Source organism: Corythoichthys intestinalis, chromosome 7, assembly GCF_030265065.1.
Source record: "Corythoichthys intestinalis isolate RoL2023-P3 chromosome 7, ASM3026506v1, whole genome shotgun sequence".
NCBI lineage: Eukaryota > Metazoa > Chordata > Actinopteri > Syngnathiformes > Syngnathidae > Corythoichthys > Corythoichthys intestinalis.
The window spans coordinates 49,448,665-49,465,740 of NC_080401.1; the positions used below are offsets into that span (position 1 = coordinate 49,448,665).

A 17,076-nucleotide genomic window follows, 5' to 3' on the forward strand; every position below is an offset into this window, starting at 1 on the left:
ACATACTTTTTCCAAAATTGAGCAATTTATAGATATTTCAAAGTACTCGCTCCATTGACTTTAATTTTATATTTAGCGAACGGCTCTGACGCAAAATGGCCGACGAGGGACGACGCTCCTTCCCTTTGGCTCTAAGCCTGCAACAAACATCTAGTTATATACTACAGAAGTTCACATAGTCACGTGACCAAAATACAGACGTGAAACCGGAAGTGTTCACCAACCTGGAGCCACGGCATATTTGCTGAAAACAAACTTCATTTCGAGATATTTTTTACGCAGAAGACATGGACTTGTGTGCTAACAAGGCGAACCAGGACTGCGTCCAGAAGTTGAAAATAGCAACCAAAGAAAAACTTCGAAAATTCAACAGTTTACGCGGTAAATTTTTCCATTCCCTAACGTCGCAGGTGTTACTTCCTCCTATTAATTCCTGCAACTTTCATAATTCTTTTAATATATTCATTTAAGCTTTTTAATTGCTGTAAGGACAAATGTGTTATTGTGTGTACTCTAATAATTGCCGATATTACTCAGTTTACCTTTCATTTTGGTCATTTCAATGCATTTCCATTCATTTTTAGTTTTGGAAAACTACTTATTTAGAATAATAAAATGGTGCCTTTTGGTCTACCTGAAGGTCGGGAAGTTGCGTGTGGTTCTTTTTGGGATGTGGTTGTGGTGACTGCTGCTGACGAGAGGCAGAAAGATGCTTACGAGCTTCAAATAAGAGAAAAAATGGATAGGAAAGAACTCCCGCTTGGAATTGACTACAAAGTCTTCTCGGATCCTGCAGGATGTAAAATAGGTGAGTGTGGTCAATAAATTTGACTGTCTTTATTGGACATAAAAAAAAAAAGAATAAAAACCAACTGCGTTTTTAAGCAAATTTGGCTGGGTGGAATTCTAAAAAGACTGTTTTTGTCTTTCTAGTTTTCTTTGTTTTTCCTTGAAAAATGAAAGATAAAATGTCTTTGTATTTTGTAGGTAATGGCGGTTCTACCCTGTGTGCTCTCCAGCATCTCAGTGACCTCTATGGCAAAACGCTTTCCCAGATGAAACTCATCCTGATTCATGCAGGTCGGAAATACTTCTCTATTAATCATTATTCAAAACAGAAAATCACGTTTGACATGGCAGATGTGCACCGTAACACATTCTGGTTTCAGAGTTTTGCGCCTCAAATCCATTTACATTTATTTTCCACACTGACTGCATGTTTTGTTACGTTTTGGTTACGTGTATGGATAGCAGGGGTCGCGTTAACCGAATAATTTCCGTCGTTGACCGGTTTTTTACAACGGTGACGGAAAAAACTGAAGTCCATCTGTCATTTTGACAGGTTGCAATTCACACCCCAGACCACAGGGTGGCGAGTGAGCATATTAATTAGCTATTGTCTCTTTTGATGCATGACGTCGTTGGCTTTACTCGGAAAAATGTCAAGGCAACTGAGTGTCCGAAGTTTCTTCAAAAAGCCCCAAAACGACGATGGTGTTGATAAAAGAGGTGAAAAAAGAGGGACTGATGCAGTGGAGGTTGACAACGAATCAAGTGAATCGCCGGTTCACTCCTCACTGCGGCGAGCAGTTGAAAACGCCGCCAATTACCAAGAAGGGCAGAATTCGTAACACGGCGAAAGCGGCATAAAGCCAAAAAAGCGGACCAGACTAGCCAGAGCCTTAAATTATTTCAAGGAAAATATGGAGGGTGCTACCACTGAGTGTACTCTTTTTGCTAAGCTGAGTTCGCATACCACGGTAGCACGTCGGCTATGAACGAACACTTGACGCGCCGTCACCCAGGTGTATTTCGGAAGACAACAGGAAACAACAAGCTAGCGGATTGTAAGTCCATACAACTTTCTAACGATTTTTTAAAAAATTGGAAGTTGCCTTTATGTGCGTCGTATCAACGTGTATTTTTATTTAATAATAATAATACATTTAAATATATATATATAAAATGGAATTACATAATATTTTATTATTATTAAATGTATTAGGATCATGGAAGGTCCCACTTGGGGGAAAAAAAAATATATATATCCTGTATATACATAATATAATAAAAATATATATGGAAACACAGTACTGGCCTGCTTACTTGAATCCATGACTGCACTAATGTTAGTTACTTTATATTATAAAGTATTATTGCGTATATACATATAGTGACTGCATCAAGATATAGTCATTTTAAAAAATTTAAGTGACGGGTAAAAATAGATTATGACCGGATTTTTATGACCCTGTCAGTCAAAATGACAGACAACGAAAAAGTCTAGCGCAACCTCTGATGGATAGATAATTTCGCTCTATATCACGGGATTCTCAACCTGGTGGTGTACCCCCAAAAGTGTGAGTCATTCCATGTCACAAACAAACTGTGAGTCTGAAATTGAGATAGAAATCGAATCTCAACTTTATGTACAATCAATGACAGTTTTTTTGTTTTGTTTTTTTTCAGTAAAGGCCTACCTTATTTAAAAAAAAAAATTAAAAAAAAAAACTTTACGGTAAAATACTGGCAACTGTATTTGCTACAACTGTACCATTAAAAATACAGTAAAACCCCAAAAAATGTATTGTCAAATTAGCAACAAACTAAATAGAACTACATTTTAACTTGTTTTACAGCAAATAGTTGTAAAAAGAACACATGTACAATCAAACTTATGCTGACATCACTGTGTCAATTCTACCCTCTGCAACCATGAATTGAACCTGCACTGTAACTGTGGCAGTTGAGCGTTCTAACTACTGAGCAGAGGTGGGTATAGTAGCCAAAAATTTTCCTCAAATAAGGGTAGCGTCACTTCAAAATAATATTACTCGAGTAAAAGAAAAAGTATTCATTCAAAAAAAATGTGCTCAAGTACAAGTAAAAAAGTATCCAGTGAAAAGAATACTCAAGTAATGAGTAACATTGTGAGTAACTGCTTATTTATTTTTAATCATTGGTATTTTTTTCTCTTAGCACAAACTTACCGTAATTTTTGCACTATCAGGCGCTCCTGACTATAAGCTGCCACACAATTTGACACCAAAACGACACTTGTTCATAGATAAGCCGCACTGGACTAAAAGCCACAGCTGTCCTCGCTGTATTATGGGATATTTACACCAAAAGACATTAACCGGTAACACTTTATTTGACAGCGGCATCATGCGACTGTCATAAGACCAAATGAACCACCTGAAGCTTTGAACCAATTGGCTGTAAAGCTTCATTGCTTCAAGAAGCTTCATTTGGCCATCACTGCTTCCTTGGGAGATACAACCTCTGCTGCCACCTGTTGTCAACACTGTTGTTGTCCAACATGCCTCCTAGCATGCATTGCAGCACTACAGATGTAAATAACAATCAAAATTCCTGTTCTCTGCAAATTATTTCTTCAGTTACTGTTTCAGTTTCATTTATTGCTAGGGATGGTATTTGGTAACACTTTATTTGACAGTGGTGCCATAAGACTGTCGTTAGACAAACATAATTATGACGTGACACTGTCAAGAATATATGAACTGTTGTTATAATGATATTGAACAATAACCCATTACATAACCACATTAAGCCAAAGAAGTAAAAAAAAAAAAAAAATCATTGAATTCCGGCGAGAGAGGAAAAAAAAGACAGAAATGAAATATTATTCTTCCAAAGAGCATGAGTGCCTTCTAGTGGAGAAAATAGTTCAGAGTTTGAATAATGAACAGTTCCTTCAGATACTATTATGAAATTAAAAGGTTCATATCTCCGGTTTTCCGTGGTCAATCGGTGCCAAATAAAAACTGGAAGAGATGTTTAAATCTGCGCTTTCGAGTCCATGTCAAACACTTTATTTTTTACGGTGCTTTAAAGATGCCACGTGACTGAACAGGCTGGCGTAATCATATAATGGCAAACTTGCGTCAGATTGGTGTAATGGAGTCATGTGATTATTGTTGCGACATCTCATTGGTGAGATTGGTAGAGCACCTCTTGGCATCGCTGGCAAAAAAAAAACAAAAAAAAAACGATATCTAACGATAATCTAATATGTAGAATAAAGAGGAAAAATGTAACGACTCTTTTGTAGCCCAAAGTAGGGGAGTAAGAGTGGTGTTTTTTCTTCACAAATCTACTCAAGTAAAAGTAAAAAGTATGGCTTAGTAAAACTACTCTAAGAAGTACATTTTTCTTACAAAGTTACTCAAGTAAATGTAACGAAGTACATGTAAACTGTTTCTACCCACCTCTGCTACTGAGCCAGTAGCCCACATGCCCAACCTTTTTTGCACCACGGACCGGTATTATTTGGGTCTTTTTTTTTCATGGACCGGTTTTCTGACAAATTTTGCTACCCATAAAAAATTGCAACGATGCGGTTCTGCGCATGCACGTAACTTTAAACTAGGGCTGCAGCTATCGAATATTTTAGTAATCGAGTAATCGACTGAAAATTCTATCGATTAATCGAGTAATCGGATAAAACAAATATATTTTTAGGTGAACAGCAATTATAAATATACATGAGAAAACAAGACATTTCATCTAATCTTGAACCATTTTCAGTCAATCAATGTCTTTATTTTCGATGTATATTGTTGAAAACAGCCAACAATTGCATCTCAGATGTAACTAGAATTAAAAAAAAAAAAAAGACGAATTCACTGCTTTCACTCAAAAAAACTTTTAGATCTTATTTAAAAAAAAAAAAAAAAAAAATATATATATATATATATATATATATATATTAGGGCTGTCAAACGATTAAAATTTTTAATCGAGAAAGATAAGACACTAGATGGATATATACATTCAACATACGGTACATAAGGACTGTAGTAGGCATTTCACTCTACTGTCATTTAAATCTGTCTATGCTGTCCTCACTCCGAAGCGTCTACTTTTTCCAAAGCTAGACAGCTAGTGAACGACGCCTTAATAATCAGACTTCTTCCTTTTTCATCTGATTTATTAATAAAATGGCCTCAAACCATTGTCCTCTTTAGACCGTCTTAAAACAACCCAAAAAAAAGTACACAAGCATTGCATTACCAACAACGTTAGCTTAGCACGCTATACAGGTTAACTAAACATAAACAAAAAGCGTCTCATACAAAAAATATACCATTTCGCTTACTAACATAATATGTACATTCTTTACAACAACCATACTTACGGACAAATCTTGTCCAAGGATCATGTAAGCACAACAGAGACGTCGTGCAGCCATATTGAACTGGCAAGAAATCAATAAGCCATGTCGCAAAGCGACCACAAGAGTTCGCTGTTAGACAGCACAAAACGCCTTGCTGTAAAGCTTACGAAAAGGCAGAATACTGTCTGAGCGGGACATGTGCGTTAATTGCGTCAAATATTTTAACGTGATTAATTTAAAAAATTAATTACCGCACGTTAACGCGTTAATTTTGACAGCCCTAATATATATATATATATATATATATATATATATATATATCTTACCTAAAAATGCCGTTACACTTCACTTAAAAGTTAGGATTTTTTCCCACGTGTTTCAGTTGATTTCTCTTTGTGTCAAGCCATTTTTAAGTTCTAGTTAAGTTTTAAGTTAGTCTAAACTGTAAGTCCTGATAGGATTTTGAGTTTTTGCAGTGTTCAAAATAAATGAATGATACAGGCTGTATTGGAGCACATTAGGGACCAGTGCTACTTGGTGTTTTATCCAGCAATCACTACTGAGCTAAAATTGATAGTTAGCATGATTAAGTTTTTATTTTACACCCTCATCACTCCACAATGCTATGTTATGTTAAAGCCTGTATGTAAGACACGTTAGCCACACATCGACAGTGGTCATAATTAATTGAAACCTAGCACTCCGCAGGGCTAACGTTACGTGAGCTAGTAGCGACAGTAACGTTAATCTTATTTATTAGCGCTTAGCGCTCTTTATTAGCGCTTAGCGCTCTACTGCTTTAATATGGCGGCTGTTTACTAACGCTGCCCAGACTCGGCCGAGTCTGTCATCTCGCATCTAGTTCAGCATACATGTGATCTCTATGAGACGCATCAGACGCTACCTGTACCAACGTAGCATCGTGCGGGCTAGTATTTAGCAACGTCGGCGTTGTTTGTGGCGGCTGTCGGCTGCAGTAAGTTCTTTTTTTTCCCCTTCTTCCTCTCCGCACGTGACAGCGAGTTGTCCCGCATTAAAAGTAGTCCGAACAAAACGTGATGCTTAGAGCTGTCAAAATAAACGATTACTCGAGGTGAATAAAATTACTCGGATCAGTTTTTAAAGTGATCCTCGATTTTAAAGACATGTAGGCTCTAATAAATCACAATTGTTCTCTTGTATTAAAATATGTCGTTAGAAACACATAAAATGTTAAATCAATGGAAATATTTTATAATATTTAGTGCATATTTTGACCGATAGTTGGCGCCATGTTCTGCGGGCGCGGAGTGATGACGTAGATGATATTTTTCCAATCGTGTAGCCGTGTGTACAACAACTGTGTATTACTGGCTTAACTCGCGAAGTAAAATGCCACGATGTGCTGCTTATGGATGCAATTTCGAGTCAAATGGAAACAAGGAGAGTGATGCGAGTCTCCACAAATTTCCTGTTGACAAGAAGAGGAGAAAGGTTTGGGAAAATGCCTGTAGACAAGCAAATCTTCCCAAACAATCAAGGCTTTGTTTTCGCCATTTTTCTCCTACCGCGTTTGAGGATTTTAGTAGATGACAACTAATGAAAGATCTCATCGGAGCGGCTAGATATAAGCGCAGACTAAAACCAAATGCTGTTGCAACTATTTTCCCGCACAAGAAGCCTCAGCCTGCTCGGATATCGAGTGAAATGCGCGCAATGAAGCGAGACGGACGAGACACTCTGGCCGCCCTCTTAAGCACCCAAGCCGCTCCTGTCGCTACAGCGGGAGGCGAACCTTCGGGCGTACCGCTAGTCACAGAGGAAGCTAATAATTCACCTCTACTGTCAGTTCATCAGGCAGTGTGTGTTCAGTATTCAGCTAATATGAGTGATGCTGCCACTCAAACTGATCAAAGCACAAAGCAGTCCAATGCAATTCATTCAATGCAACACAAATGTCCCAACCCCATTGATAAAGCAATAAATTCTCATCGCCGGAATGGCATACATGTGAAGTCAAAATCCATTTTTGGGGACTCCCTCTGAAAGCTCATCGCGAGAATGGCAAGAGTGCCAAACAGTAATCAGAGAAAAGGGTGGCTACTTTGAAGATACTAGAATATCACACGTTTTTAGTTATTTCACCTTTTTTCTAAGTACACAATACACACGTGTGCATTTGTAGCAAGTTATAACAGAATTCACCGGCGGAAATTATGTTGGCACGTTGTGTGGTTGGGGGGGGTACTTTGTGAATGGAACAGCTGGAAATAACTGTTACCTTCCGCGGGTCGCATGCCAGACAGACATTGCTATTTCTTGCAGCCTAAATGTCAATAAAACAACGCGGATTAGCTCCGTGGTTTGATACTCCGCATCCTTCCCTAGCTCGCCACACATTCATAGTTTTATTGCCTTCAGTGAGAGTTTATAATGTCAATGGTCAAGAAAATAAAAAGGCACGAATGCCAATGTGTTTTGGCCTGTACTCTATGTAAGCATACGACAGCTCTGGATGCTAACAATCTACACAATTATATTGGAATGAGTTTGATGACGCAATAACTCACCTTGAAGATCTGCTGACAAAAACCTGAGTTCTCGACAACATACGCTCTCTCGCTCCGTTGTCATCGAGATGCACTTGCCGCAAGTACACCAGAAGTTTAGCCCAACTCTTGCCTCATCAGGTATTTCTTGCTCTGCATTTCGCCTTTGCTGCTCGTCTTGTGAACGACCGACAGTGCTGTCCTGCTCTTCACTTTTCCGCTCTGGTTCAAATTGGAAGGGACGAACTGACGAGATGTTGCTAATGAATGACACGCTGAAGTCGAGAGAAGTCCGGCAGCGGGATTTGTGACGTCACAGCACTGCGACGTCAACAACCATGGCGAACAATCAGTTAAAATAATTTTACAAATTTTATTAAAACGAAAACATTAAGAGGGATTTAATGTCAAATTATTATAACTCATACTAAGATGTATCTTTTAAGAATTACTTGTCTTAAAACTAGAGGATCACTTTAAACTCGAGTTACTCGAGTTGCTCGAGTACTCGTTTCAGCTCTACTTTAAACATAGCCGCAAAATGCGAAAATGCAGCGATTCCAAAGTAAACACTACAAACTGTAGTAGAAAAGTTCTCTTCAGATACATCCTGCCATGTAAGCTGCACACATCAACTGCACACCGCTCTCACCATTAACGACTTCGCCATGTCGTTAAACATTAATTAAAAAGTCCGCTTCACAAAGATACGATGTTGGAAATTGTAGCAAGGTTTTCAGTGCTCTTGTAGCGATCTCAGGATATTCCAGAATGACTTTAATCCAGAACCTCGGTAGAGTTGTTTTCTCAAATGTACGTTTAATAAGGTCGCCGTCATTTGCGATCTCTTCAAGTTGATCTTCCTGTTTCACAGACATGCTCGAATCACTCGGTTTATTCACAAACGGGTCACGAATCCACTCCATCGAAGTTCGTGGGTCTTCGAGGTTGTAGGCTCATCAGGTGCCCTTTTCGCCGTAAAACTATCTCCAAAGACGTCTGTTTTCCAGTCATCTTCGCTCGTGTGGGTGCTAATTTTTTCCAGGAACAAATGTGTAGCGTCTGCGGCCTAGCAATAGGTTTTTATCGAGGACAAGCGCACATAGATATATTATATACACAAACAAGATATACTGCTAGCAGTCCAATCAATGGATTTCTATGACGGCATTCTAATCTATCCCGTAGTATTATACCTAGAGTAGACAGGGATATTGGTGTGTTAAGCAGGGGCACAGGGTTAATTCAGCCAGAATGCGGTCGTTATCAAATTATTATTTCTATGCGGCCCGGTAGCAAATGCGCCACGGACCGGTACCGGTCCGCGGCCCTGCAGTTGGGGATCCCTGGCCCACATGTATTTCAGCTCCGCCTCGTAGCACGCTCTTTTAAGTTCTCAGGCAGTAAGGGATTCCTAACCTTCTATATCAGGGGTGGGCAAACTATTCCACAAAGGGTCGCAGAGGGTGGGGGCTTTCGTTGCAACCCATCAAGAGGACACCTTTTTCGGAATGGTTAATCTGCCCGTGCTGTATTAGTTGTAACAAAGACCAGGACCCACTGCGGCCCTTGAGGACCACTTTACCTATCCCATGTTCTATACGCACAACACTTGCTCTAGCTCGTCATCAGTCGCTCATTAGACAGCACGTTTGACTGCCAAGATGAGTGTGTGAGGTCGAATCAGAGTTGTGGGGGTGCAAGAACTAGAAAAGGAATGATTTATTTAAATAGTAAAATTAACAGTTTCTGATTTTTAAACATCCCTACAGGTGGGTCGAGTCAGCGCCTGCCCAGTGCCAGCGCACTGGGTAAGATTTTCACCGCCATGCCACTGGGTGAACCTCTCTACCAGATGCTGGAGCTCAAACTAGCTACGTATGTAGATTTCCCTGCTCACATGAAGCCCGGTGTGCTGGTGACATGCGCGGACGACATTGAACTCTACAGTATCGCCGTGGATGAGAATGTCACGTTCCACAAGCCCGGCTTCACGGCTTTAGCCCACCCTTCACCGCTGTCCATCGGCACCACCCACGGCGTGTTTGTTTTGGAGCCTTGCGAGGACACCGACTGGTCGGAAATGGAGAACAGAACCTGTTCGCGCTTTCTCCACAAACCGAGCGTTGATAAAATGCGAGAAACGGGTGCCGTTTGTCCAAGGAGAAGCTGTTGTTCCCCTCTGTCTGATAACGAGTTTGTTTACACGGACAGTACCTACTATGTGGACTTTGGTACATTGCAACGTCTACTTGAAGTGCGCAAAGAGGTCGGACCGTTGGAGTGCGAGATTGACGCGTACGGTGATTTTCTCCAAGCATTAGGTCCGAAAGCTTCAATTGAATACACCCACAATACTGCAAATGTCATCAAAGAGGACGTTAGTCTGGTAGAAATCCGCCAGAAGATTTTCCGTCTTCTCCGTGGAACGCCGCTGAACGTGATACTTCTGAACAACTCCAAGTTTTACCACATCGGAACCACCACGGAATACCTATTACACCTCACCAAGGATGACGCCCTGAGGAGCGAGCTAGGTCTCTTGTCATCCGCGTTTAGCGTGGACCCTAAAGAAAAGGCAGATTCGCCGTCCTGCGTCATGCATAGCGTACTGAAACCGAGTTGTTGTGTGGGAGATGGATCTGTGGTGGAGTACTCAAAACTAGGGAATGGGGTGTCCATAGGCAGGAGTGCAGTGGTCAGCAACTGCTGGGTCAGTGCTGGTACTTCAGTGCCGGATGGAGTCTTCATGCATACTTTGTGTGTGGCCCAACAGGAAAAAAACAATTTTGTAACCATCGCCTTTGGAATTAACGACAATTTGAAACAGTGTGTGGACAGTACCGTCTCTTTGAAAACGTTGACTATTTTTGGGGTGACTCTAGAAACCTGTGCGTCCCTCTGGGGAATGGACAACCATGGTTTTCGGTTCTCAGGTGATATGTCCAGTTGTAGTTTGTGGACTGCTTGTTTGTTTCCCGTTTGCGAGGACCAAAAAGGTTCGTTCTCCCTGTCGCTCAAGATGCTTCAAGCCCTCCTGGATCGATGTGATTTCACTTTACTAAAAGACATAAAGCTAATATCTATGCATGAAGCCTTACAGTGTAAGAACCTGCAGGAGATGTTGAACTTCCAGAAGGGACTTTATCACGACATCATACAGAGATCCTGAAGCAGTTAGCAATCTTAAAGGGACGGACACCTAGTTTGCTTGGAGTCCATCCCAGCTAAATGAACAATAGGCAGGGTCATGATGAATATATATACTTGTTATTTTCATACCATAAACCACACACACCAAATTTTAAAACAAAACTATTTTTCCATATACACAATGGGGGAATAAAAAAAGACTGTAGTGAGATATAACTACTTTATTTTATTCAGAACATCATATTAGAATAGAATAGAATGCAATAGAATAGCCCTTTATTGTCATTATACAGTTGTACAATGAAATTGTGAAGCTTCTCCCTTTACAGTGCAGGACAAGTAAAAATCTCAAAAGTGACTTGCAAGTATAAAAATGTAAAATTTAAGATAAATATAAAATGTGTATGAGGTAGTCCTATGTTCAGGCAGCGCAAATAATCGAAGTGAAGTAGCAGTTGACAGTGAAGGCATTGGAATATTGCACGTTAATATTGCACGTAAATAGTATTGCACATAGAATAAAGTGGGGCAAATAACTATGTAATCAACCACTAATTGTGCAAGTTCTCCCACTTGAAAATATTAGAGGGGCCAGTTATTGTCAACATGGGTAAACCTCAACCATGAGAGACAGAATGTGGAAAAAAAAACAGAAAATCACATTGTTTGATTTTTAAAGAATTTATTTGCAAATCATGGTGGAAAATAAGTATTTGGTCAATACCAAAAGTTCATCTCAATACTTTGTAATGTACCCTTTGTTGGCAATAACGGAGGCCAAACGTTTTCTGTATCTCTTCACAAGCTTTTCACACACTTTTGCTGGTATTTTGGCCCATTCCTCCATGCAGATCTCCTCTAGAGCAGTGATGTTTTGGGTCTGTCGTTGGGCAATACGGACTTTCAACTCCCTCCACAGATTTTCCATGGGGTTGAAATCTGGAGACTGGCTAGGCCACTCCAGGACCTTGAAATGCTTCTTACGAAGCCACTCCTTTGTTGCCCTGGCTGTGTGTTTGGGATTATTGTCATGGTGAAAGACCCAGCCACGTCACATCTTCAATGCCCTTGCTGATGGAAGGAGATTTTCACTCAAAATCTCTCGATACATGGCCCCATTCATTCTTTCCTTTACACAGATCAGTCCTCCTGGTCCCTTTGCAGAAAAACGGCCCAAAGCATGATGTTTCCACCTCCATGCTTCACAGTGGGTATGGTATTCTTCGGATGCAATTCAATATTCTTTCTCCTCCAAACACGAAAACCTGTGTTTCTACCAAAAAGTTCTATTTTGGTTTCATCTGACCATAACACATTCTCCCAGTCCGCTTCTGGATCATCCAAATGCTCTCCAGCGAAGCGCAGACGGGCCTGGACGTGTACTTTCTTCAGCAGTGGGACATGTCTGGTAGTGCGGGATTTGAGTCCCTGGCGGCACATTGTGTTACTAATAGTAGCCTTTGTTACTGTGGTCCCAGCTCTCTGTAGGTCATTCACTAGGTCCCCCCGTGTGGTTCTGGGTTTTGTGCTCACCGTTCTTGTTATCATTTTGACGCCACGGGGTGAGATCTTGCATGGAGCCCCAGATCGAGGGAGATTATCAGTGGTCTTGTATGTCTTCCATTTTCTAATAATTGCTCCCAAAGTTGATTTCTTTACACCAAGCGTTTTACCTATTGCAGATTCAGTCTTCCCAGCCTGGTGCAGGTCTACAATTTTGTCTCTGGTGTCCTTCGACAGCTCTTTGGTCTTGGCCATAGTGGAGTTTGGAGTGTGACTGACTGAGATTGTGGACAGTTGTCTTTTATACCGATAATGAGTTAAAACAGGTGCCATTAATACAGGTAACGAGTGGAGCCTCGTTAGAAGAAGTTAGACCACTTTGACAGCCAGAAATCTTGCTTGTTTGTAGGTGACCAAATACTTATTTTCCATTCTAATTTTGAAATCTTTAAAAATCAAATATTGTGATTTTCTGTTTTTTTCCATATTCTGTCTCTCATGGTTGAGGTTTACCCATGTTGACAATTACAGGCCTCTCGAATCTTTTCAAGTAGGACAACTGACTAAATACTTATTTTCCCCACTGTATGTGTAAATAGAAGTGAAGTAGCAGCAGTTGACAGTGCAGGCATTGATTGTTGTACGTTGATATTGCACGTAAGTAGTATTGCACATAGAATATTGCATGTAAATGAATATTGGACATTAAAAATAAACTAGTTTTAACCGAATTCTATTTTTATAACGAAATTAAGAAATAGCAACACCTATAAAAATTTGGGGCTTTCCTTTTTGGCGGGGTGTGTCACCCTGTATAAGCCGCACCAACTATAAGCCACATGGATATTCACAATGAAAGACATGATAGAAGACATGCACCTCATTAGCCTGTAAAAATCAAAATGGAAGCTGCTTTGGACTGTAAATTGCAGGGTTCAAAGGGGAGGGAAAAAGTAGCGGCTTATAGTCCAAAATTGCCTTCCACCAGGTTTCTTTAATGCTTTTTTGAAAACTTTTAAATGATTCATTGTATGCAAAAGGTGAAATAGAATTATAAGGCCCCGAACAGTCAAAAATGTTGATGAAATGAAAATTATAGGAGCAAACGTGACATTTTCAGAGGTTGAAGTGCAGAACACAAGTACCACATTTTGCGGACTTTATATCACATGGTTTTTCAGAGTTTGGCTAAGCTTGCGTCTAAATCTTAGGTGCGACTTAATGTTTTTTTGGCTATTGTCATCTGAATAACTTTTAATGTTGTGTTAACGGACACCTTTTTAGCCTGTTGTTCTCCATTTTATTGTAATTACTATAATGTTCTTGGTCACTGATAAAATAAAATTGCCCCCCAAAAATGCAACTTATACAGTATCCTGGTGTGACATGTTTGGTTTTCTTCCTATTCGTTGTGCATAATTTGAGCTGGTGCGACTTACTGTATAGTGAAAAGATTTTGAGAGTCAGAATTTTTTTCTATAATTTTTGGTGGCGATTGTTTGCTGTTTTGTCATACTAAACCTGGCTACAATATGATAAATAGGGGTGTGACAAAATATCGAAATGGTGATATATCGTGATACTTTGTATCCCAAAAGGTTATCGATATGCTCCTGCAAAGAATCGAGATATCGTTTTAAAAAGGTGTCAATGTTTTAAAAAAAAAAAAAAAAAAAAAAAAGAGGAACCAACAAGTTGTTATCAAAATCTTCCACCATAATAACAACCCCTAGCAAAAAGTATGCAATCACCAGTCTCGGACGAGCACTCACTCAGACATTTTATCATGTAGAACAAACTCTGATAGAAAGCTTGGGAAAAAAATGAATTAGTTCAAAAGTTCAACTCTTGAGCATTCAGAAACACTAAAAGTAATGAATAAAAAACATTGTGGTGGTCAGTAAATGTTAAATTTATAGAGCAAGTGCAGGGAAATATTTATGGAATCACTCAATTCTGAGAAAAAAAATATGGAATCATGAGAAACAAAGAAATAACAATCAAAACACATCTCTAGTATTTAGTAGCACCACCTCTGGCTTTTATGACAGCTTGCAGTCTTTGAGGTATGGACTTAATGAGTATTCTTCATCAATTTGGTGCCAACTCTCTTTGATTGCAGGTGCCAGATCATCCTTGCCAATTTCCACTACAGGTTATCAATAGGGTTGACATCTGGGCTATTTGCAGGCCATGACATTGACTGAATGAGTCTTTCTTCAAGGAATGCTTCAACAGTTTTAGCTCTGTGACATGATGCATTGTCATCTTGGAAAATGACAAACATATTTTCAATTGAAGGGATAAGAAAGCTGTCTAAAATTTCAATGTAAACTTGTGCATTTATTGAAGGTTTAACCACAGTGCCTTTGCCTAACATGCAGCCCCATATCATCAAGGACTGAGAGAATTTTGATGTCTTCTTCAGGCAATCATCTTTGTAAATCTCACTGGAACGGCACCAAACCAAAGTTCCAGCATCATCACCTTGTCAAAAGTCGAGAATCTGCATTGGACAAGGTGTCAAGAGTCAAGAATCTGCATTGGACAAGGTGATGACACTGGAACTTTTGTTTGGTGCTGTTCCAGTGAGACCTTAAATGGCCCAAAATTACCAAATTGCCTGGCATTAACTGCCACTGACAGCCATAGACGTCCAATCCATTTGAACCACCTCCTTGGACGTCTACTAGTGATAAACTAATTCCAATTCACACGAGAAGCTTGTTTTTCTGTTAATTAGTTGTTTGTAGAATATCCTAGAATGATTTCATGACCAATGTATTGATAATCGTTGTATCGTCATATCGTGAGATCGTTATCGTGAGCTTTGAATCGCAAATCGTATCGTATCGTGAGGAACCAAGAGGTCCCACTCCTAATGATAAATGATATAAACTGTCTCATTCAAATAGAGACAATATTATGAACTCATTCTCTGCCATTGACGGCAATAGACGTCTAATCCATTTTGACTAGGAGGTCTGGCAGCGCTCAAATTTCCTCATGTCCTCAAACCTGTCAAACACACTCACGTGTCACGGCGATGAAGGGAGATCAGTTGTCAGAGTTTGTTCGCCACTATTATTTTTAGCCTGCCGCCGTGATCCCCTCTTTATCTGGATGTGTGCAATTGTGGCGGAGGGAACGATTGTATGACCGACTGCCGGTTCGCCAGCAACATACAGCACGCAGGAGCTTATCAATGGGGAACTACAAATCCAGACCATCACAGACCTGTACAGGTAATACACAGCCGTTGGGAGGGACATTTTTTTTAATGTGATTGATTTGATACACTTTAATGTGGAGTTTGCATGTCGTCCTCTGCTTTTGTGTTTTTTTCTTCTGAGTACTATAGGGTCCTCCTGCATTCCAAACACTCTTCTTAGGTTAATAAAGAGCTGTTAATTGCCCATAGGTGTGAATATGTGTTCCCTTGATATTATGATAACAATCAATTTAATACATTTTATTTAGTTCTGTTGTTTTGAATTGAAAATAATTATTAGTATTTTTTCAGAGTACACAAGTGAAATTACCCATTCACTAAAATCCTTTCAGTTGAATTTTTTTTTACATTTTTGGGACAAATATTACTATGACTAAAATGCAATTAATCTAGATTAGTGCTGCAGCGATTAATTGATTTAACTCGAGTAATTCGATTAGAAAAAAGCTTTGAATCAAATTTTGCTGATTCGTGTATTCGTTTAGAGTGGCGTTGAAATGGTTTGTTTTGAAAGTGTTTGCATTTAGTTCTATTGATTTGGGTGGATACACTGCCCTCTAGTGGCAACAGTGCACATGACAACTCATTTAACATGGCTGACTCCAGCTGCTCCCTGTTAAGACCAACATGAGGTAAGTTTTTGTTTGAGCTAATGTTGTTGTTTTTTTTATTCATTCGTAATTTAGTTTATAAGTGTATTTAGCCATTTTTTTGCAGGAATGTGAACGATTTGTTACGAGCATTAACATTTTATTGCATTTAAGCTAGCAGACTTTAGCTATGCAAGTTAGACAAATTGTTCTTTGTACTTAGATCCTCATTTATTTATTTATTTTTTATACCATTTCAGGCTAAGCTCAAGTATTTCATTTTTAAATGAAAGTGCAATTCTGCATAGTTTGAAGAAACACTTGAGAATTTTTTTTGTATTCCCATTTAATGCTCTTTTGAAAGTGGATTCTTAGCAATACATTGTTTTACATTTCCTAAAATTTATGTTGCAAAGCATTTAATGTTCCTAATCCGATTACTCGAGCTAACTAGTTGATAGATTAATCAACTAAAATAATCGATTACTGCTCCCCTAATCTAGATTAATCAACTACAAAAAAAGATTTTTTAATCGATATCTACTCCTAATAAATAGGTTATTTAAAACAAATGTATATACATACAGTAGTTATAATAAAACCTTTTTTTTAAATTTACCTTACATTGTTTAATTATATGCAGTCAATAAAAAAGTTCCACATACACTATGAATTTTTGCCACTTTTTTTTTTTTTTTAAACGACTGAATTTTCACAACAGATTTTTTTTAAGCTGAACTTTTGTGATTTTTTTTTTAATTTTTATTTTTTTTTAATAATTTTAATTTTCACACAAGAACACCAAATACAATACTCACCTCAATGGAGCAATTACCACAACCAAACTAAGGAAGAAACCGCAACTGTACTTCACACAAAAACGGAGAAAACAACATTCCCCACGTCGGAGCGATGCCCCGACCAAACATG

General features: G+C 39.1%; 2 protein-coding genes across 2 annotated transcripts in view; both read left to right on the forward strand.

Moving 5' to 3' along the window:
- The first annotated feature begins 201 nt into the window (after nucleotides 1-201).
- Nucleotides 202-14,512, forward strand: fpgt (fucose-1-phosphate guanylyltransferase). The gene is made up of 4 exons (XM_057841368.1): nucleotides 202-381; nucleotides 641-808; nucleotides 988-1,080; nucleotides 9,441-14,512. Exons 1-4 carry the CDS (start codon nucleotides 288-290, stop codon nucleotides 10,838-10,840), a joined length of 1,755 nt encoding a protein of 584 aa, XP_057697351.1. The 5' UTR covers nucleotides 202-287; the 3' UTR covers nucleotides 10,841-14,512.
- Nucleotides 14,513-14,528: 16 nt separating this feature from the next.
- The window catches only part of tnni3k (TNNI3 interacting kinase), a 96,748-nt gene continuing 94,200 nt past the window's right edge, over nucleotides 14,529-17,076 (forward strand). Inside the window, exon 1 of the mRNA XM_057841367.1 lies at nucleotides 14,529-15,569. Coding sequence (XP_057697350.1) covers nucleotides 15,530-15,569 — 40 coding nt within the window. The 5' untranslated portion in view covers nucleotides 14,529-15,529. The remainder of the gene's footprint in view (nucleotides 15,570-17,076) is intronic.

What these genes read in the sequence shown, in the direction of transcription:
- fpgt (XM_057841368.1), top strand. Translation starts at nt 288, where the DNA reads ATGGACTTGTGTGCTAACAAGGCGAACCAGGACTGCGTCCAGAAGTTG. An exon ending in AAAATTCAACAGTTTACGCG is followed by an intron (nt 382 to 640) that starts GTAAATTTTTCC and finishes GTCTACCTGAAG; the next exon opens with GTCGGGAAGTTGCGTGTGGT. An exon ending in ACTCATCCTGATTCATGCAG is followed by an intron (nt 1,081 to 9,440) that starts GTCGGAAATACT and finishes ACATCCCTACAG; the next exon opens with GTGGGTCGAGTCAGCGCCTG.